This window comes from Sander lucioperca, chromosome 1 (assembly GCF_008315115.2).
Source record: "Sander lucioperca isolate FBNREF2018 chromosome 1, SLUC_FBN_1.2, whole genome shotgun sequence".
NCBI classification, from domain to species: domain Eukaryota; kingdom Metazoa; phylum Chordata; class Actinopteri; order Perciformes; family Percidae; genus Sander; species Sander lucioperca.
Window position 1 is genome coordinate 36,253,750 of NC_050173.1, and position 20,357 is coordinate 36,274,106.

The following is a 20,357-nucleotide window of genomic DNA, read 5'->3' on the forward strand; positions in this document are numbered from 1 at the left end:
CTCACCAATGTTACTTTTCTTTTACACCTTCAAATTGATTGTTGATATTTCTAAACGTTATCTCAAAAATAGCTAATAAGGTTCCTTTAATACCAAACAGAATGGCTGGTAATGTATGATTTTTTGTAAAATACTCAAGCAGTGAAAAGTTATAGCACCGGACGTTGGAAGGATGTGTCTTCAAAATAAAAGCGCCAAATATGTCGCCATAAAGGTCCTTACTTTTAAAGGCAATGACGTGAATCTTGCATACTGCTGTGTATCTAAGTTAGTAAATATGTTGGGGAAGAAAATGCTTTTAAAATTGACGTCACAGGCTTTTTTTTTTCTTTTAAAAACTTATTGTGAAGCTGGAAATCGCTTTTATTATTTCGAGTTGTAGGGGCCTACATTAAAGTGCCGAAATACTTGCCATACGTGATTAGAATCATGGATGCAATACAAGATACAGCATTGTTTAATTCAACTTACCCATGCTATCATTTAAAAATAGCCTCTTGCTGTTTTTGCCTACTGGGATATTATGACTGAACAAGTCATAACTGGTCCCTTACCTGAGAAAGTAGCCTAGCCTATGAGTGATCGTTGATTGCCAACACCTGTGCATGTTGATCAGCGGCAGCACTTGCGTGGTCCTGTTTACCTCGAGCTCTCAGTGTTGATTCTCTTTAAGCTTAGAATGGTTTCGTTGTTTATAATGGAAAAACAAATTCTGATGCCAGCTGTCCTTCATTACATTCGCACAGTTTTCTTACTGCTGCTTGTCACCTGCAGCTCCCCGCTGGTTAGATCATCTCTGGCTGCCTCCAATGCGCTGAACAACCTGGATGACTTCACCTACACTTATGGCAGTATCTTCTCCCCACTGCTCAAAGCCCTGTCAGAGCACGCAGGGTCGAGGTGGAACACAGGACTGAAGAGAAAGATGAAACCTGAGCACAGGTACATTAAATATCTGACGGAGGTGCAGAGGAGTTTGGACGGGAATAGAATCTACAACACAGTCCGACTGATAAAGCCACAAGATGAATGTCTTGCACAAAGTAATAAAGGTGAGCAAGTAGGCCTAAAACAGCTGAGAATATTGACCTCATACACAAAAATATAGCATATGAAAAGACAACGTTGTAAATAAATAAATTAATTAATTTAAAGAGTTATATGTCAAAATATCACTTTTTTGATAGCTGTAGTGGGGCTTCAGGGTCCCAGACCTCCAGATGTACACTGTGCTTTGAATGTTTGTTTTTTTTTGGTACATTGCATACTTGTTAGGTGGATTGCACCACCTGAGGGGTTCCAGCATTATTAGCTTATGACGTGGCTCTGTCATGGAGATCCTGGGGGTAGGTTTGATTACTTCAGTGTACGTTTTCTGGTGGGACTTATGACGCTGCAATGTGTGGTCTGCCAATTTCTCTGTGCTTAAACTTGGAGGCTACAGGGGTGGAAGGAGGGTCAGAAAGGGACACAACTGTAGTTTTAATCTTGTCACTAGTGAGGTTTTAATGACATTGGTGGCTCAGATGTTGCTAAGGTGCAAGACTTAAATTCATTATGTGCTGTGTATGTAAAACATCAGCCTACAGCACTCAAACCCAAAGCTGCTTGTCTTTTGATCCTTTTAACAGCCCTGTGGCCTGAACAACCATGTTTTGTATTATGACTTTGATATATAATATTTCATTACCACATGGAAATTGGACAAAATATTTCTAAAATGAGCAAATCTGTGTTGGTTAAAACATTGTTCCATCAGTGCAGATTCAGTCTGGGAAGTGATTTAATCTAAATAAACGGTTATGTCTTAATGATGAATTATCTCAACATTTAGTTTTCATTTTAAATATATTCTAAAAACTACAAAATATTATATTGACATACTTAGTGGTTTGGTATAACATTTATGTACATTTTGATGCAGTTTTTGAATCTTGCTTTTGTACAATTTTTATTTAAAAAAAAAAGTTGTTTAGGAGGGAAATAGCAGAGAAATATGATGTATCAAAATAGATTATAAGGGAAATATGATATCAACATTTTTACCTGCGGTGCCTCCCTTAACTTGTGTCATGTTATAAATGTTCAAATTAAGTGTAATAATACATGAGGACATGGACATTTAGGAGACTGATGTAATGGTGACACATTGCCTTTATGTTTTCTCATTATTCTCATTCAGAGAGTTTTATGCAGGATCTTTCCTACAGCCTTGATCAAGTAAGAAGAAAAGAACAGCTTCTGAAGTTGGCCCTGCTGTATAATTTTGACCATGACCGTGCAGCACCCATCAACTCTGTATGCTACCTGAGTCTCAAGGAGCAGGAGCCTTCAAACCAGTGTCCGCTGTGTCCTGGGGTCCACAACGCTGTGAACTTCACAGTCAGGACAGACGAGAGGAGCAGGGGGAACTGGGTGGAGGTTGATGTCACCTCATTTCTCCAGCCTCTCTTAAAGTTTCAGAAGAAGAACATAAACCTGCTAATCAATGTCACCTGCCCAGAGGAACAAAGAGCCAGTGGTGATGAGCGCAGAGGACCACAGAAGTTCACCCTGAGGTCCCCTCCTCTGCTTCTTTATCTTGATGACACCAGCAAAATCGCCCACCAGAGGTTTCTGGTCAAAGCGGGTCAAAGGCCAGCCACTGAGGCAAACACATTTCACAAACGGATGGTTTTCAAACCAGAGCAGAGGATTGGGCGAATGAAGAGATGGAAAAGGGAATCTTCAAAGAACAAACAAGGCGATAAAGGTCTTGATTTCCACCTGCCTGAGCTTCTTCCAAGCTCTGAATTCCAGACAAGCGACTGTGCCTTGTATGATTTCAGGGTGCGATTTAGCCAACTTAAACTGGATCACTGGATTGTTTTTCCACCAAAGTACAACCCCAGGTACTGCAGAGGCATCTGCCCGAGGACCATGGGCTTCATCTACGGCTCACCTGTGCACACCATGGTGCAAAACATCATCTATGAGAAGCTTGACTCCTCTGTGCCCAGGCCCTCATGTATTCCCTCCCATTACAACCCCCTGAGTGTCATGATCTTTGAAGAGGATGGCTCCTATGTCTACAAGGAGTTTGAAGACATGGTTGCCACCAGGTGCACATGTCGCTAAGCCAGCTACCAACATGTCTGTTCTTTGTTTTTTTTTCAGGCTGAATAGAACATCACCACAAACCTCTATCCAAGTACTGGATATTCTGACCAGGCTCAGTGATTTCATGAATTTATAAAATCGTTGTGCATGAAGTTTGATCTGGAGCAGGTGTGTTTACTTAATTAAGTGTGTTTACTTAAACAAAAAGTATTTTATCCCTGTGAAAAATGTGGAAGGGTGACATTTATATCCTTTTATGTTAAGGCGTGACAAGAAAGGGTGCCAATGCATCCTGTTCTAGAAACGTACTGTTTGCAACATAGTATTGATCTGACACACTTAAAGAAGAAAATTAGTGTTGTGTTGTATGGTTTTGTATATTTTTTTTTATTTAAGTTTAATTAAGAATGTGACTATATGCATGTCATGTCTATTTAAAAAAAAAAAAAAGAATGAATTCACTGTGTGTCTGTGCTCAGCTTAGGTATATGTACAAGAGTCAAAATATGTACACTGTATGAAAAGTTGGAAAATAAAAAAAGACTGCATAAAGCTAGCTGTAAATGGTCATTCAACATATGTATGTAAATATGTATGCACTAAAGAAGCAAGAACGATTTAGATTTTTGCAATGGAGTGTTTGTTCTGAGTGTTGAGTCTAAATGGTCCTGCCAAATGCACATTAGGCTATGCAGTGACACCAATTTCAGTAGGATTGTGTGTAAGGGACTCCATCAGAGAAGAGAGTGCAGAGTTAATTTAATGCTTGCCAGAAATGGACTGTCAATACTTTCCTGTTTACACGCCTTTCTGAATTGTCTGTTTTGTTTTTCTGGGAGCTTGAATCTTAGATGAAAGGTAATATTTTTCATTTATGGTCACTCACGACCGACTATAATGTGGACCTGGATCTTCTGCAGGAAAATAAGTCAATTTTACAGATCAGTTCACAGAAGATCCACAGCCTCAGCCAGAACTCAGGCTCTTTTTTTTAAGATGGTCTTCTTCTGTGTTGCTTGTCTAAGGGAAGGCACAAACCAAAAACTGAGTTGTATAGTACCTCATCATGCTAATCTCAAAATAAAAGGCACATGTTAAGCCAAATGGCATAACACGTGAGCAGACCATAATGTATGAACCAAGTTGTGAAGCATTTTAAAAGCCTCCATCCCTCAGGGTTTCTGTGGCCTTTACCTTTTCTCTGATACCAACTTCTGATTGTGGTTCTAGTTGATAGTCATTCGCATATTGTAGTCTAAACCAGTTGATACCCAGATTTAACAGGTCTACACGAATATTTGAAGACCTATGAATAAATCCTTGGTGGAGCCAGAAGTGTCAATTCTTCCCCTTAGCTTTACAAAAACTCCAGTCCGCCAGGTGGCGGTAACACCCTCAGCCAACCGACGCTTGACTAAAGAGGAAGGACACCGGATCTTTCAGGGAATACTGTTGAGAGAAACAGCAGGGTAAGCCTCAATGTCACGATTTTACCTGTGACGTTTTGCTTCTTTTAGCTTTTATTACCGAATTGTGTGAGATGTATCTGATTTGTTTTAGTATGAGTGACCTAATGTTTAGCCTCTTGCGATTAAACGACCATGTCAACGTGCCAGTCAAGGAAGCGTTCCAAGGACCTTAGCAGCTAGCTAGCCTACTGGAGTTAGCTAGTTGACGATGCTAACCATGATGCTAACATTTAGCTATCATGGCTAACCAGTCGAGCTCATCCTGCGCTCTATAAGTCTTGTTTTGTGGTTTCGCAGTCATGTATCTAGATAGTTTATGCATGGAAGCTTTAATAAACAATGTCATTACTCTTAGTAGCATTACACATGCACCCCTATGTTACTGTAACATATGTAATAAAGTTAGAGGGGGTTTGTTTATTTTATCTTATCACTGTCATTAACTAGCTAGCTAGCTACATCTTTAAAATAAGACATTAAGGAACAATTATGATTAATACAACACATTATGGTTAATGACACAATGATTACACAATACCCAGGCAGCCATGCAAAGAGAAGTACGACCAGTCAACCTTAAAGATCAGAGCAGTCAATGTCAAAGAAGAGTCACATTCGCTCTTATTATTGCTAGTTATCACAGCTGCTTACCAGCTTCTGTGTTAAAAGAGACCGACCAAACAGTGCACCCCCATTTGTATTTTCTTTGTTTAGTACCCCTAACAGTTAAGCTGGAAATTAAGTGTTTTTTTTTAATTAAATAGTCAACACTAAAATCACAGCGTGATTAGATTTGCTTCATTCTTTTTTTTTTTTTTTTTTTACTGAGATACATTGAACATAATTTTGCCTCTTTTTACCAAGATGCAGAGCTGTGTGAGTGCCACGATTCAGTTCCCAACTATTTTATTTAGGCTATTTGCATTTAGTGCAAATCATGAAAAAACTTTTTGATGCATGTGTCTGCCTGTTAATTTACCTTATGTAAATGTCTTATTGTCATTTCAGATCAGCTCTCTGGTAAACATGGGCCGCCACTTCGGAGACTTGGCCAAGATCAGGCATGTAATCACATACAGTCTGTCCCCCTTTGAGCAGAGGGCTTTCCCCAACTACTTCTCCAAGGGAATCCCAAATGTGTGGAGACGGGTCACATCCTCTTTCTTTAAAGTTGCCCCCCGTGAGTACAGATAATACAAAGTATTATGTGTTTATTTAAATATTTTACACTGTCTTGTGATGTCAACAACAAGAAAACCAAATGAAAGAAATTAAATATTCATAATATCATAAATAAAAAGAACATGAAAGTATGCTTAAGATATCTAGGTTTAAATAAATGGCAGGAGCTATGCACAATGCCTGTATGGCATTGTATGCTGTGAAAACATTTTATTTGTGATTATTTTGGCTTGACATATCTCATCTGTAGTTGTAGTCACATTTTTGCAAATAAAATGGGGTTGTATACATAGACCAATCATTAATACATATTGTGATATGTTCATTACATTCATACAAAATCATATTACATCTAGGTTCATCATTACGGGTGCCTAGGTGTTGAGTTGGGCTGGAGCTAAGTCATATGATAGGCCTGTTACCTGCTTTGGCCCCAGCTTCTGTTGTGGTTTAAATAAGTCACAGTGGACCGCAAAAAGAGCAGACGAGCGTTTGGCGCAACAATACTGTCAAATGACAAGTACCCATAGGTGCCGGCAGCATCTTTCTTTACTGCTTTTTTTGTAAATGTAACCCTATTTTACCAGTTAGTTACAAATCAATATATTTAACGATTCAATAATATTGTACATAATAATAATAACATAGTAAATTGTCTTTTGCAAACGTATGCTATGTATTCACTTTAAATTAGGAACAAAACATTTGGTCATTTAGATTGTGCTAGTAGAGCAAATACTACGGACTCTGGCATAAATGGGCAAATGCAACAAAATCAGTTTTTTCACTGAACATGTTTATATATTTTGTTTCTTCTCATGTAGATAATGTGATGAGTCATACTCTTTCCAGTCTGCAGTCTGTTCAGTATATAGCAAAAAGGGTTTCAATTAAATTTGAAAAATGTGGTTAATATTCCTTGATTTTTGTCAGGGATTCTACATAATTATTATTATTATTATTATTATTATTGTTATTATTATTTATTATATACATAGCAACGTGTGGCTAGTTACACTTAAATATAGTGATGGTCCTGATGCTGATCTGTTTTATAATTTTGCTTTTGCAGCAATGACTCTCATGTACCTGACATACACCTGGGGCAACAGTGTCCATCAGCAGGGCAAGAGGAAGATTGCAGCTGACTTTGAGAATGACGAATGAACTCCTGCCCCCTTTCGGAAAGCTCCCCTCTGTTATTAATTCAAACTCTGTATGTTTCACCAATAAAGATGACAAATATTTATGTGAAATCAGTCTTGATTGATTTCATCCAGCCATCTCTTTGTGATTGGATTAATGTTCATTTAATGTGGGTTTCAAATCAATGCTACTTTCTTACAGGTTATAATGCAAATGTAGTGCTGAAGTAATTAGTCAATCAACAGAAAATTAAGGAGCCTACAGTTTTGATAATGGCTTGAGTCATTTCTCAAGCAAAAATGCCAATGCTTAGCAGTTCCATCATCTTCAGTGTGATGATTTGATGCTTTTGTTGTGTATTTTTTTTTTTTTTTGATTGAATATCTTTTGGTTTTGGACTGTGGGTGGAACAAAAGACGAAGAAGATACCGATTTGGAATCTGGAAAAGTGTGATGGTCACTTTTTACTATTTTTTGACATTGTAAAAGACTAAAACAGATTAATCAATAAGAAAATAATTGCATACATTATTAAGGTGATTTTTGGCAATGATAGCCAACTTAAATGCTGAAATGTTCCATGGGTGACTGTCAAATAATGGTAGTGGATGGGCCTTTCATGTTGAAGTAGGCCACAGAAAGTTTGGGGCAACAGCATTAGCAGGTGTAACTCATAACGGATATTGTAGAAATAGCAGCTTTATGTGCATATTTAGAGTAAAAATGTAAAGCTGCTGCTGTAATAGGTTTCCTTGCCTCTAGGGGTGCATGATAACAGCTTCTAGCGCTCTGCAGTCGGCTGCTATTGGTCGGTGGGACAGAGAAAATTCCTGAACGCTCTTACGCATCAGCCGGCGCACCGCATGCTGCTACCCAGCTTCATGGAACAAGAACAAGGGTGTATCACCGTCCGCTGACTGAAACCCACTGTAGCTGCTGCACTTTTAGCACTGAATTATATTTCTGTTCTTCCTTGTAATTACTGTACTCTACAGTTAGCTAGTGAAGATGTCAGTTGTCGGATTTGACGTCGGGTTCTTGAACTGCTATGTAGCTGTAGCCAGAGCCGGGGGGATTGAAACTGTCGCTAATGAATACAGCGATCGATGTACACCGTAAGTACGATTAGGTACATTATTGTGTATGATTTGTGTTGTATTACCTACCCCCATAGTAGGTACAGGATGTAAACGAATCCACTTTTGGTTATCGTAATTGGGTAGAAGCTAACGTTGCTTCGTAGCTAGTTAGCATGCTACACATTTCACAACAGGAAACACGGCATGTGAGTGCTAAAGCTAATGCTAGTTAAAACGGAACCATTGTGAGTACAAAGAAATCCTGATAACTACTGTTACTACTTTACATGATGAAATGCTTCTTGTGGTGACTAACTACCAAAAGTGTCGTCGAGATAAACTAGCTAAAGACTGATATTTGACCTGCTCAGTCAGGTGATTGATTTTTTTTTTTACTGCAGGCATGAATGAGCGCATGATGGGAGGAGGCCGGATCGTGGCTGTCAAACGGCTTTATCAATCCATTGTGCCTCGTTTTCAGACCCATAATTCATAGAATAGGGCGATAAAGTAGAGTAAGAGTATAGAGTATATGTTTGCAAACACTACAAAAAAATTGTTACCTGAAATCGCCGTCATCACAACCAATTGCCATTTTATTACTGGTTACATCAATATACAAGCTGCATCATTGAAGAGAAAAAAACAAAAAAGAACTGATTTGTGTTTTCTTTTTGTAGAGCATGTGTTTCTTTTGGACCCCGGAATCGATCCATCGGTGCTGCTGCTAAGAGCCAGGTATGTTTACATGGGAAAGGTTGGGACACTAGATACCTGATCACTACCCTTACAAAAGAGGGAGCTGTGTTTTCATAGTGCGTGGAGTATGAGCATGACCAACATTAGACATGGGTACAGAACACATCAAATTCAGCACCAATCTAGAGCAAGTTTTTAAAGTCATGAATGCATAATTTGCTTCGGTGTGCATGTGTTTAACAGAGAGTTGTGTATCTTCTTTTTTACAGGTCGTCACAAACTGCAAGAATACAGTCCAAGGGTTCAAGAGGTTTCATGGCAGGGCGTTTTCGGATCCCTATGTGCATCGCCTAAAAAACAGTTTGGTCTATGATATCGCACAAATGCCCACAGGAACAACTGGCATCAAGGTAAGAAAAGAATGAGGAACATTCACAGTTAAAGTGATATGATAGAATGTTTAGTAACAGCCCAGCCACATTGGATATACTTCCTAATTATTCTTAGGTAAAATCCAATATTCACTCTAATGATTCCCATATATTTTTAATATTTGGCCAGTCAACCCAGATAATTATCAATCTGCCAAATAACATTTTTGGTCGGAGAAAATAAGCACTTCCCCAGGTCCGATCAAGAAGAAGAGTCTTTATTATATGATTTATTAGTTGGGCATATCTGCAGTTCAAAACTGGGGCAGAGATAAAAAAAAAAAAGAGAGACTGATAACACCTGGTAAAGCATGAGGATGGTGCACCAGAAGTAGACATCTTTCTATCACACCAACAAATACAAAGGAAACGCACTTGCACCAAAACATATCAAAATATTAATTTAGTAAAAAGCCATAGACATTATACTACACACATCATATTACACAGCACGATACAGTCCCATAAATGGGTACAATTACAGATAGTGTTTATAATAAAACAATTCATTCAGACATGATTATCATTTGTGTTTGGAAGATCACATTATTTATTTGTGTTCTGTGGTGTCAGTATGGTGCTCATTAATTATGTTTTTAGATACGATTTTAATGCCAACAAAGATGAACCTCTGCTTTTTAAAGTTGTAAAAATGTCTGTCATCAATAGCTGTCCTGAGATAAAGTTTGAAATGTGGCCTTGATGATACAGTGGGAGTATAAAGGGATACTGTTATGGCTGACTGAGAGACATTGTTACCTGAAAACATTAGTTACAGGCAATGTTGAATGAACTGCATGTTTGGCAATGTAATTTATTGTTAGATTTAAAATTTTCCCCTCCATTTGGCCAGAGGTTGAGGTAGATAGTTATTTTTGTACAGAACTCACATTTTGAGTCAACATGGTAGGAATCACCCCAAAGCAATGTAATAATCTTCTCATGTCTCACCATTTTTAAAGGTGATGTACATGGAGGAAGAGAAGGTGTTCAGCATTGAACAGGTCACTGCCATGCTGCTGACCAAGCTGAAGGAGACTGCAGAGCATGCTCTGAAGAAGCCTGTGGCTGACTGTGTTGTGTCTGTAAGTATTACATATTACTGCACATATTTTGATGCTCTCCTTGTACATGATAAGTAGAGGGACAAAATATGCAGTCCTCTCTAGCATAAAAAAATCTTAAATGCTCTGGCCACACAGGTGTTTTTACTTGTATTGCCTGGTTACACCTGTTATCAGTATTATTAGTCCAGAGTTTGGGGACATCATGTAATTCATAGCATAACTCCACCCAACTTCAGCCTGCCTAGAGGTCTAATCAGGCAGGATAATTGAAAACAATTTAAGATAAAAAATGAATTTCAAATGTTCTTCTATTGTAACTAGGTTCCGTGCTACTACACTGATGCCGAGAGGAGATCAGTAGTAGATGCTGCTCAGATTGCTGGTCTCAACTGCCTGAGGCTCATGAATGAGACAACTGCAGGTCTGTACTAGGTGTTTTGTGGCAGGGCTTGGGCAAGGATGTGCATGTCACTGATTGTTGACTGCACACTTTGACATTGATTCCAGCAGATGTTTACGTCATTAATAATTCAACGATTTTCCTTCCAGTTGCATTGGCGTATGGGATCTATAAACAGGATCTCCCTGCTCCAGAGGAGAAGGCCAGGAATGTGGTGTTTGTGGACCTGGGCCACTCTGGATACCAGACATCAGTGTGTGCCTTTAACAAGGGCAAAGTCAAGGTGTGTAGCTAAATCAACACACTGAACATTCGTTGTCCTTGTTTGAGATAATAAGAGAAAGTAGAGTAGTTGATTGCAGCCAGGGGAGGTATCGTAAAAGTGCACCGATTCGAACAGCTCGGAGTTGGCTTGATTCGACTTGCAAAGGCAGAAGTAGCTGTGAAAGTGGATGTAATAGAAATCCCATTATTATGATGGGCATTATCACCGTCCGTGGCGGTATCATTATAAATTTAAAATATACCATTTCCGGACTGATTACTTCTCTTTACAGATCACTTGAATTGTGCAACAAAACACAATATTAGTTTTTTTTTTTTTCTAGCTATTTATATAGAGAACAAATGGAAGTGCAGAAATCAAGTGAAGATAATATACAGCAGCAGCAACAGTGATGGCAACAACTGCAAAACACTACAAATAAATGTGACTTAAGTGTCTAGTCATTTTACAACAAATCAATACAGGGGGGTTGGATACTGCATGTAAAAGGCACAACCACTTAATACTTTTCCAAACGATTTCAGTCGGTAGTCTGCAATTTATGAAGAATGCACAAATGCGTTTTCTTAATGTCAGAATGTATTAAGTAAATGCTGCTTAAGTTCTTGTACATAAACACTGTGAAAGAATGATGAAAAATGATAATGGAAGTGTCGTCATGTAATTGTGATTGGTGACTTAAAACATTTGCGGAGCCAATTGGAGAGTTTCATCAATAGCAAAGGCTAAAAACTCCCAATGAGCGCTCAGCCTGGTCTACTGGCAAGTCGTTTCCCATTAACAATTTCACTTCTGCAGCTTGTGGAGAGATACTGCGGCGCCTAGCTCTTAAAACTGCACGCGTTTTTGTGCCGCGAGATTTCCATGGTCTCACGCAGTCGAGCCTCCAGATTAAGTCGGGACAAAATGACTAGCCATCATGCAATGCACTCTGCCACACGACGATTGAATTTGCGCAGGTCTGCGTCGGTCTGGCTCATCTCAAATAGGCCTAACATTCTACATGGTCTACGAAAGGCTTTGTCTCATTCCTTCAACTCTCTCTTGGCCTCTTCTCCTTGTTTCTCAGGTCCTTTCTACAGCATGTGACCCAGAGTTGGGAGGAAAGGACTTTGATGAGGTATTGGTGAGACACTTCTGTGAGGAATTTGGCAAGAAGTACAAGATTGATGTCAAGACAAAGCCCAGGGCTCTGGTCAGGCTTTACCAGGAGTGTGAAAAACTGAAGAAATTGATGAGTGCCAACTCCTCTGACCTGCCGCTTAACATTGAGTGCTTCATGAATGACATTGATGTCACTGGAAAACTGAACAGGTAGACCAATAAGACGTGTTGCTTTTAGTATCCATGGGTCTTAGCTACTGTGTCTTACTTTACATTTCCTTTTGTAATGCTTAAGTCATGTTCACTTTTTTCTCTTGTACAAGGGGTCAGTTTGAAGAGATGTGTAGTGACATTCTTGCCCGAGTTGAGGCTCCACTGCAGAGTCTGCTGGAAAATACCAGTAAGTATGATTTTCCCCCAGTTGTGACGCACTTCACTTTGTTTACCTTCTTTCCTATTAATGCAGTTAAATAACTAAATGTATGCACATTTCTTGGTTTGTGTGATGATAAAACTTGTATTTTTGATCCATAAGAACTGAAAAAGGAAGACATCTATGCAGTAGAGATCGTGGGGGGAGCTTCCAGGATCCCATCTGTCAAAGAAAGAATCAGCAAATTCTTTGGGAAGGAGTTGAACACCACACTGAATGCTGACGAGGCTGTGGCCAGAGGCTGTGCCCTGCAGGTATTATGGCACCCCTCCCATCGCTCACCAGAAAGTCGTCCCATCAGAGCTTGAATAAGCATCTGCTGACGTGAAAGGGATGTTTTTTTTGTTTTCAGATTAAACATTTTTACTGTTTGTGTCTCCACAGTGTGCAATACTGTCACCTGCTTTCAAAGTGCGTGAATTCTCAATCACAGACATTGTTTCCTATCCCATCTCCTTGAAGTGGCATTCTGCTGCAGAGGAAGGTTTGAGGTAAAAAAAAAAAAAAAATGTTTTTGATAATTTCTGGGTTTATTTTCTCTCTCTGCTTTTGTTTGTTGAATGTATAAATATTATGAAATATTCATTTGTTGCAGTGATTGCGAGGTATTTCCTATGAACCATGCAGCACCTTTCTCCAAAGTGCTGACCTTCTTCCGGAAAGAGCCTTTTTCTTTGGAGGCCTACTACAATAACGCCAGTGGGCTGCCCTACCCTGATCCCACTATTGGTAAGCAGCTCAAGCTTCCTAAGTGATGTCTGACCACCAGCGGGTAGAAAGACTCCAAAACATACATCTTGGCATGTTTCTGTCTACGTGACACAAACTCTGGCTTGACAAACATGAATACATTGATGAGCAAAAGCCAATTACTGACCTCACCTCCCAAGACTAATAGCATCAGCCTTACAGCTGTTTTGCCTGATAATTTCTGTTCTGTTAATTGTGTTTTCCCCCCCTTCCAGGTCAGTTCTTGATCCAGAAGGTTGTCCCACAGGCATCTGGGGAGAGCTCCAAGGTGAAAGTCAAGGTGCGGGTGAACATCCATGGTATCTTCAGTGTGTCCAGCGCCTCCCTGGTTGAAGTGCAGAAGTCTGATGAGACAGAGGAACCCATGGAAACAGAACAGGACAATGGCAAAGAAGAAGAGGTACAGCCAAATACAGTAAGTGATTTTCATCATAAGGGGTTCTCTTAGACCGAGCATCAGATTAGTATGTGTGCTACTATTTGTACTTCTGTTTTGAGACACACAAAAAAAACATGTCTGGTTTTTATTACTCTGCAGAACAAGATGCAGACCGATCAGGATGAGCAGCAGAGTCAAGGAGACGGTCCGAAAGAAGCAGAAGAGAAGACGCCCCGTGAGAATGAGGAGATGGAGGTAAGATGATACGTTTTTGTGTAAAGTAAGAAGATTTGTCCTGTTTGTTTGTTTTTAAAAGGGCACACAAGTCGATACAATAGCCCACAAGTAACAAGTCTCATTCAAGTAACTGGGGTTAGACATTTGAAACAACATGGTACAGTATAATACAATACCACTAATTTTAAGAAATAATTGACACACTGTAAACAAAAACTAAGCTTAAATTTAATGCAAATGTTCCTGTTGGGTCATTGCATGTATTGACTAATTTTGAGTGGTATTTTTGTGTCAATGCTGCCTATTCTCTTACCTTTTTTATAGACTACCACAGAGGAGGGCAAAGGCGAGAAGAAGTCCGACCAGCCCCCACAAGCCAAAAAGCCCAAAGTCAAAACAAAAGTGCTTGAGCTTCCGATTGAGAACAGTCCACAGTGGCAGCTAGCTGATGATATGCTCAATCTTTTTGTAGAAAATGAGGTAACCAAACTTTCTGCCATCACATACACACACACATTACAAAATGCACCCATCCTTAATTACTTGGATCTATTTTGAAGTGTTTAGTGGTTACAGTTGCTGTTTGGATTCTCCTCAGGGTAAGATGATCATGCAGGACAAGCTGGAGAAGGAGAGGAATGACGCAAAGAATAACGTAGAGGAGTATGTGTACGAGATGAGGGACAAACTACATGGGATGCTGGAGAAGTTTGTCAGTGAATCTGTGAGTAAACAATCACTCCTGACTCACTGTAAAGTGATCAAAATTAGCATCTTTATAATCACTGTCCAACAGATTTGGCTTTCCTTGACATATTATGAAATGTTTTTCATTTTCAGGACAGAGATGCCCTGTCTTTAAAGCTGGAGGATACTGAAAACTGGCTGTATGAAGATGGAGAGGACCAACCCAAACAGGTGTACATTGACAAACTTGCAGAGTTAAAGGTAATTATTGCTATATTAATAGCTTTTTTTCCCCCCTCCATTGTTTCATTGACATTTTGATTTCTTTAACTGACATGTATTGTTTAGAGTGATAACATTTCACTGGAATTGTACCTCGTACGATTTCATTTCATTTGAAAAATAAAATGAATTGATTGTATATGGTGTTCGCTGTAGAAACTTGGCCAGCCCATCCAGGAGAGGTATACAGAAGCTGAAGAGAGACCTAAAGCATTTGAGGAGTTGGGAAAACAAATCCAGCAGTACATGAAATTTGTGGAAGCATACAAAATGAAGGTAAATCTAAATGCATTTTAAGAGGATTTTGGCATTTTTATTGTAAATCAAAGTAATTGCTTTTACTCATGGCGGCTGTGGCTTAGAGGTAGAGTGGGTCGGCCCTCAACCACAAGATTGGTGGTTCGATCCCAGGCTCGCTGTATGTGGCTGTCCACTGCTCCTAATGCTTAGGATGGGTTAAATGCAGATATTGAATTTCACTACATTGTACTGTACAATTGTATGTGACGAATAATAAAGTGTATTTTCTTCTTCCTTCTTCTAATGATTGCCTGTGGTAATTAGTAACACTACTTTTGTAATTTCCCTTTGATTTCCAGGAGGAGCAGTATGACCATTTAGATGAGGCAGATGTCAACAAAGTGGACAAACTGGCCAGCGATGCAATGATCTGGATGAACAGTGCCATGAACCAGCAAAGCAAACAGAGCTTGACGGTGGATCCCTCCATTAAAGTAAAAGACATTCAAGCAAAAACAAGGGTGAGTGTCTACTCTGTTAGAACATCTTAATCCCAAAGAACTGAGAAAAGTGACTGGAATGCAGGACATTTAAAATGGAGAAACCCATTCATGTAAAATAAAGATGCAGCAAGATTTGTCCCAATAAATACAAATGGTAACCATTGTTAGCTAAAGCTAATCAGATGGTTGGCTTTACTCATGTAGCATTCATTCAGCTGTTTGCTCCTCCATGCACATGAGACACTGAGGTCAACTTTCTACCAGGAACACATAGAACTGTCTCTGTGCAATATTATTTATTGGGCCCGAACCTATGTGTCGATCTCCCACACAACTGTACTGTATTTCTTTAAATAAAACCATTGTATCATGTTGTTTCCTTTTTGTGTAATTTTCCAGGAGCTTTTCTCCACTTGTAACCCTGTTGTGACCAAACCCAAGCCCAAGCCCAAGGTGGAGCTTCCAAAGGAGGACACTCCTGCAGAGCAGAACGGGCCTGTCAACGGACAGGATAAACCCCAGGAAGAAACTGCAGACAAGGGAACGACAGGAGGCAACCCCACCTCAGAAACCACACAAAACAAGCCTGACATGGACCTTGATTAAAGCAGCCTGATGCCCGTGTAAGCAAAGCTGAACGGGAGCTGGTTGTTTCAGATTGAGATGCAGCCTGGGTGTATATCAGAGCAGGTAAAGTGTTTCAGGAACTGCACTCCACGGTCAAAAGCGGGCAGGGTGATTAGCACACTGAGCCCAGATCCTGGTGGCATCTCTGTCTGATGACATAGCATGCCTTCTCTCTTTCTGGATGACATAAATCAAAAGCCAGCCGCAATAAGCCTGTTTGACAATGAGCGCTGTACACATAATGGTATTTATTTCTGTTGTGTGCTCTGTAAGTGTTCTGGTCTGTGTCACAATATGGTTTTAATAAAGTTATTGAAAATCACTTGTACCATCTTTATTATTTAGGTCAAAGATACCCAAGGCTTCACAAAGGCATTGCTTCTGTCCAGCTATACATTGAAGACACGGGTCCTATTTCTGGGAATTTAGAGGGTTTTGATGACATAAACAAGAGTTTACATTCCACATTAAATGCATATTACACGTTTTATTTTTGATTGACTTATCTTGAAGTTGTACTGCTTTTAGGCACACAGCTAAAATAAAAAGGGCCAACATAGAGAACCGAGAAACATATCTGCATAATGTTAACTGGTACAAATTTACAATTAAATTGAACAGTTAAATGACCTGTTTAGAGTTTAGTTTGTACTTGAATGGGCTCGTGACCTCACTGTTTCTAAAATCCTAGCTATGGCCCTGCTAGCTAACTTGTTAGGTTAAATCCTATACATCCATGGTTCAATTATCTTTAATATGGCTTGGGAATAATTAACATGTGATTTGTTGAATATATAGGTAACTTTATGGGCAAAATATGAACCTGATATGATGTTGAGTTATTTAATTTTTTTTTTCCATTAACTGTAAATTCTCGTTACAAAAATAAAAAATACAACTTAACTGAAAGGTAGGCAATACATTTCATATCAACTATATGAACACATTGTTCTTATTATTTATAATTTGGATAGACCTCAGATTTTAATTCTGAAAGGTTCAAATGCCTGCCGAGACTTACAGCTTTGTGGACATTTCCTAGTAGAATAATAAGTTGACAATCCGCTGTACTGTCTGGTTTTCATTTTCATAGTATAGTCTAATATTACCAGAGACGTTTTAGTTATAGAGCATCTTTGATATTACTTCTTATCATGGCTTCCAGCTTAATTGAGTGAAAAAGAGGAAGCATTTACGAGGCATTTTACACTAGAAAATGTACTCGTTTTCTTCTATGTCGCTTAGCAACCACTAAGTGTTCTACTAGGAATGATTTTCGGCTAAAGACTCATTTTGGTTAGCTAGCTACATACAATATGTCATACTTGCTCTCTTCATTCATGTATGTACCGTACGTAGGCCAGCTTAGCTGTAAACCATCCGACAGAACCGTTTTTAGGAATTGAAGGACGCTCAAAGAGGCAGTCCGGGACCCTCAAGTCAAACTAGCTAGCTACTTTCATTTATTAATTCATTCAACTAGCAATTCATTAATTCATTATTCACCTAGCTAGCGTAACGTTACTAGCTACCATAGCTGATGTTCAGTAATCGTTACCTCCGCGAGGAGCGCTGTTTGCATCCAGCAGCAGGAATCACATGATCCATTCAGGTCAGACGTCTGCTGCGAGTAAAAGCTACAGATACACAGCCCAAGGTAAAGGTGTAATGTTATTCAGTAACTGTTTTCTTTGGGTTTTGTAAGGACATGAATACAGTGAAAGTTTTGGTAACAATGCGCGGTTGCGTCAAAGTTGACCTTTTGGTAGCTTGTTGAGCAACACTCATGCATTAACAGTTAGCTATCTTACTTATCTTTACTGTCGCTGGATGATGTAGTTAACTTACCTTGATGAGTCTAAAGTCTGGTTATGGTGTGTTTTGTCCTGAATAACTTCGAGGCAGAGCTCCTTCAGACAAGCAACCCGTTCCTCGTTTCGTGTTTTTTTTTTCTCCAGGACAATGAAGCTGATCATTCTCAATGACTACGACCAGGCAAGCGAGTGGGCTGCAAAGTACATTAGAAACAAGATTTTACTGTTCAGACCTGGCCCAGACAGATATTTCACACTGGGGCTTCCCACAGGTGAGTAGGAGCTGGCAACCCCGTACAGCTGTGTGTATTTGTTTCAGGATTTAGTGTTGGAAATACTGATACAATATTTCCCCCCATCTGCTGATTCAGTGTCAGTGGTGGAAATAGCCACCACAGGCCCTTTTAACTTAACCCATGAATGAGAAAATGCTCAAATTATACCTGAATGTGTACAAGTATTATTAAAATTAGGGTACATGTAAACTATGTATTGCAAAGAGCCAGCATCCATGGCATACATTTAGTGTCGTAAAATATACAACAATTTCCTCTGAAACATAGAAAAGTAAGGAAAAGAAATGGAACGACTCAAGTACCGTGACTCAAAATATAATGCTCATGTGAGTGCAGTACTTTTCCACTCTGTTACTTTTGCTTTGTAAGCTTGTACCTGTCTCCAGGAAGCACCCCCCTGGGTTGTTACAAGAAACTCATTGAGTACTACAAGAAGGGACAAATCTCATTCCAGTATGTAAAAACTTTCAACATGGATGAATATGTAGGTATGTTTTCATTGTTCTTTCTCCCCACGTCACATGCTTACACATTTGAGGAAAACTTGAAAGCTGTGATCTTGCATAAGAAACTGTCATAAAATCTTGCATAGGACTTCCCAGAGATCACCCTGAGAGCTACCACTCCTTCATGTGGAATAACTTCTTCAAGCACATAGACATAAAAGCAGAGAACACCCACATCCTGGATGGCAACGCTGCTGACCTGCAAGCAGAGTGTGCAGCCTTTGAGGAAAAGATAACAGCTGCTGGGGGGATCGAGCTCTTTGTCGGAGGTCAGTATGTCACAGTGCTGATAATGAAATACATAACCAACTACACATTTCAGATTTGTGCTCAATCCAATTCTGGTATCAAGGGATTTTTCAGTCATTGTTGAAGTAAGTGGTAGTGAACATTCAAACGGCTCCTCCTGTCCTTGTCAGGTATTGGACCAGATGGCCACATTGCCTTCAATGAGCCTGGTTCAAGTCTAGTTTCCAGGACTAGGGTGAAGACCTTGGCAAAAGACACTATCATGGCTAATGCCCGATTCTTTGATGGGGATCTATCAAAGGTGCCCACCATGGCGCTGACTGTGGGAGTGGGCACTGTCATGGATGCAAAAGAGGTAAGACACCTAGATGAATGTCAACAATCTTTCCTGCCTTAGGGTTCTGTGTCGATCCTTCTGCAAAATCATAAATGTACCATATGTTAGTAATGATCATTTTCTGTCAGAACTTTAAGTTGCAGAACAGTGTGCGTTGTGATCTTGTCATTTTCCTGATGCACCAAAAAACACCAACTGCAAGTTGCTCTTGCTCAGCCACACAGGCCACAGGTCAAATGTTTAATTTCTTCCCAGGTCATGATTCTCATCACTGGAGCACACAAGGCATTTGCTTTATACAAAGCTATAGAGGACGGTGTGAATCACATGTGGACAGTGTCTGCGTTCCAGCAGCACCCACAGACTGTTTTCGTATGTGATGAAGACGCCACCCTTGAACTGAGGGTCAAAACTGTAAAGTACTTCAAAGGTGAGACTAAATCACAAAGCAACATTTAATAAATTGCAACCCAGGTTGCATTAAGCAAAAATATTTGCAAAACAGGCATTAATCACAGTTAATTCTTTCTTTAGGGATGATGCATGTGCACAACAAGCTGGTGGAGCCACCTCCCTCAGTGCCAAAGAAGAACTGAGGATATCTTGTCCAAACTTTGGAATTGTGAAGTCTTTTTCAAAATGTAACACTCCAATGATTCCTTTATCTTCTGGTGGAGATATATCAAGCAGTGCTTGGGGTAAACCTCACCCTTGTAAAAAATAAGCAGGTGATAATTGTGCAGGCTATTCGGGTTTTCATGTGATGGTGTTCATACTGCTTTGCTTCTCATTTGTTCTTTTTAATAAAGTGCATTTGATTTTTAATTTCCGTATCTCTGTGTGATTGATTATACTGTCTATGGGGATAGTGCTGTGGTGTTTAGTCTGTTCCTCCTGTCACATGACAACTAATGTGGCATTTAAGTGTTGCTTGTAAGCGTCTTTTTTCAGTATTGTGCTGGAAGTAAAGGTAAAATGGCCCTATAAACAAACTTGTAGCCGGCGGTGAACTATAACTAAGGAAAGTACATTTACTCAGACAAGTACCATACTAA

At 39.5% G+C, this 20,357-nt stretch overlaps 4 protein-coding genes across 7 annotated transcripts; all 4 read left to right on the forward strand.

Moving 5' to 3' along the window:
• The first annotated feature begins 439 nt into the window (after positions 1–439).
• On the forward strand, positions 440–3,281 carry gdf9 (growth differentiation factor 9). The gene is made up of 2 exons (XM_031319619.2): positions 440–1,052; positions 2,183–3,281. The coding sequence occupies exons 1-2, from the start codon at positions 680–682 to the stop codon at positions 3,115–3,117; spliced, it is 1,308 nt and encodes a 435-aa protein (XP_031175479.1). The 5' UTR covers positions 440–679; the 3' UTR covers positions 3,118–3,281.
• Positions 3,282–4,488: 1,207 nt separating this feature from the next.
• LOC116064476 (cytochrome b-c1 complex subunit 8) lies at positions 4,489–7,006 on the forward strand. 2 transcript variants are annotated; one of them, XM_031319715.2, is made up of 4 exons: positions 4,496–4,564; positions 5,245–5,255; positions 5,581–5,748; positions 6,823–7,006. In XM_031319715.2, exons 3-4 carry the CDS (start codon positions 5,595–5,597, stop codon positions 6,915–6,917), a joined length of 249 nt encoding a protein of 82 aa, XP_031175575.1. In that variant the 5' UTR covers positions 4,496–4,564; positions 5,245–5,255; positions 5,581–5,594; the 3' UTR covers positions 6,918–7,006. The 2 variants fall into 2 exon arrangements, with proteins under 2 accessions (XP_031175574.1, XP_031175575.1); XM_031319714.2 differs by lacking the exon at positions 5,245–5,255 and having other exon boundaries at positions 4,489–4,568; positions 5,577–5,748.
• Positions 7,007–7,705: 699 nt separating this feature from the next.
• hspa4b (heat shock protein 4b) lies at positions 7,706–16,422 on the forward strand. Of its 2 annotated transcripts, none has more exons than XM_036003304.1 (19): positions 7,706–8,011; positions 8,656–8,713; positions 8,944–9,084; positions 10,068–10,190; positions 10,494–10,593; positions 10,722–10,855; positions 11,928–12,172; positions 12,286–12,362; positions 12,498–12,649; positions 12,780–12,886; positions 12,991–13,124; positions 13,361–13,560; positions 13,690–13,779; positions 14,086–14,241; positions 14,360–14,485; positions 14,602–14,709; positions 14,887–15,006; positions 15,330–15,491; positions 15,873–16,422. In XM_036003304.1, the coding sequence occupies exons 1-19, from the start codon at positions 7,905–7,907 to the stop codon at positions 16,077–16,079; spliced, it is 2,547 nt and encodes an 848-aa protein (XP_035859197.1). In that variant the 5' UTR covers positions 7,706–7,904; the 3' UTR covers positions 16,080–16,422. The 2 variants fall into 2 exon arrangements, with proteins under 2 accessions (XP_035859197.1, XP_031175417.1); XM_031319557.2 differs by having other exon boundaries at positions 7,707–8,011; positions 13,684–13,779.
• A 1,174-nt stretch (positions 16,423–17,596) lies between these two features.
• gnpda1 (glucosamine-6-phosphate deaminase 1) lies at positions 17,597–20,127 on the forward strand. Of its 2 annotated transcripts, none has more exons than XM_031319700.2 (7): positions 17,597–17,757; positions 18,059–18,186; positions 18,597–18,698; positions 18,803–18,985; positions 19,136–19,320; positions 19,558–19,732; positions 19,837–20,127. In XM_031319700.2, exons 2-7 carry the CDS (start codon positions 18,063–18,065, stop codon positions 19,896–19,898), a joined length of 831 nt encoding a protein of 276 aa, XP_031175560.1. In that variant the 5' UTR covers positions 17,597–17,757; positions 18,059–18,062; the 3' UTR covers positions 19,899–20,127. The 2 variants fall into 2 exon arrangements, with proteins under 2 accessions (XP_031175560.1, XP_031175561.1); XM_031319701.2 differs by lacking the exon at positions 17,597–17,757 and adding an exon at positions 17,782–17,974.
• The last annotated feature ends 230 nt before the right edge of the window (positions 20,128–20,357 follow it).

Bases quoted from the DNA above. Each gene is read 5' to 3' on its own strand.
- hspa4b (XM_031319557.2), top strand. From the start codon at position 7,905: ATGTCAGTTGTCGGATTTGACGTCGGGTTCTTGAACTGCTATGTAGCT. The intron at 14,242-14,359 runs GTAACCAAACTT...GATTCTCCTCAG, and splicing joins ATCTTTTTGTAGAAAATGAG to GGTAAGATGATCATGCAGGA. The intron at 14,486-14,601 runs GTGAGTAAACAA...TTTCATTTTCAG, and splicing joins AGAAGTTTGTCAGTGAATCT to GACAGAGATGCCCTGTCTTT.
- LOC116064476 (XM_031319714.2), top strand. From the start codon at position 5,595: ATGGGCCGCCACTTCGGAGACTTGGCCAAGATCAGGCATGTAATCACA. The intron at 5,749-6,822 runs GTGAGTACAGAT...TTGCTTTTGCAG, and splicing joins TTTCTTTAAAGTTGCCCCCC to CAATGACTCTCATGTACCTG.
- gdf9 (XM_031319619.2), top strand. From the start codon at position 680: ATGGTTTCGTTGTTTATAATGGAAAAACAAATTCTGATGCCAGCTGTC. The intron at 1,053-2,182 runs GTGAGCAAGTAG...ATTCTCATTCAG, and splicing joins TCTTGCACAAAGTAATAAAG to AGAGTTTTATGCAGGATCTT.
- gnpda1 (XM_031319700.2), top strand. From the start codon at position 18,063: ATGAAGCTGATCATTCTCAATGACTACGACCAGGCAAGCGAGTGGGCT. The intron at 18,187-18,596 runs GTGAGTAGGAGC...ACCTGTCTCCAG, and splicing joins CACACTGGGGCTTCCCACAG to GAAGCACCCCCCTGGGTTGT. The intron at 19,733-19,836 runs GTGAGACTAAAT...TTCTTTCTTTAG, and splicing joins AACTGTAAAGTACTTCAAAG to GGATGATGCATGTGCACAAC.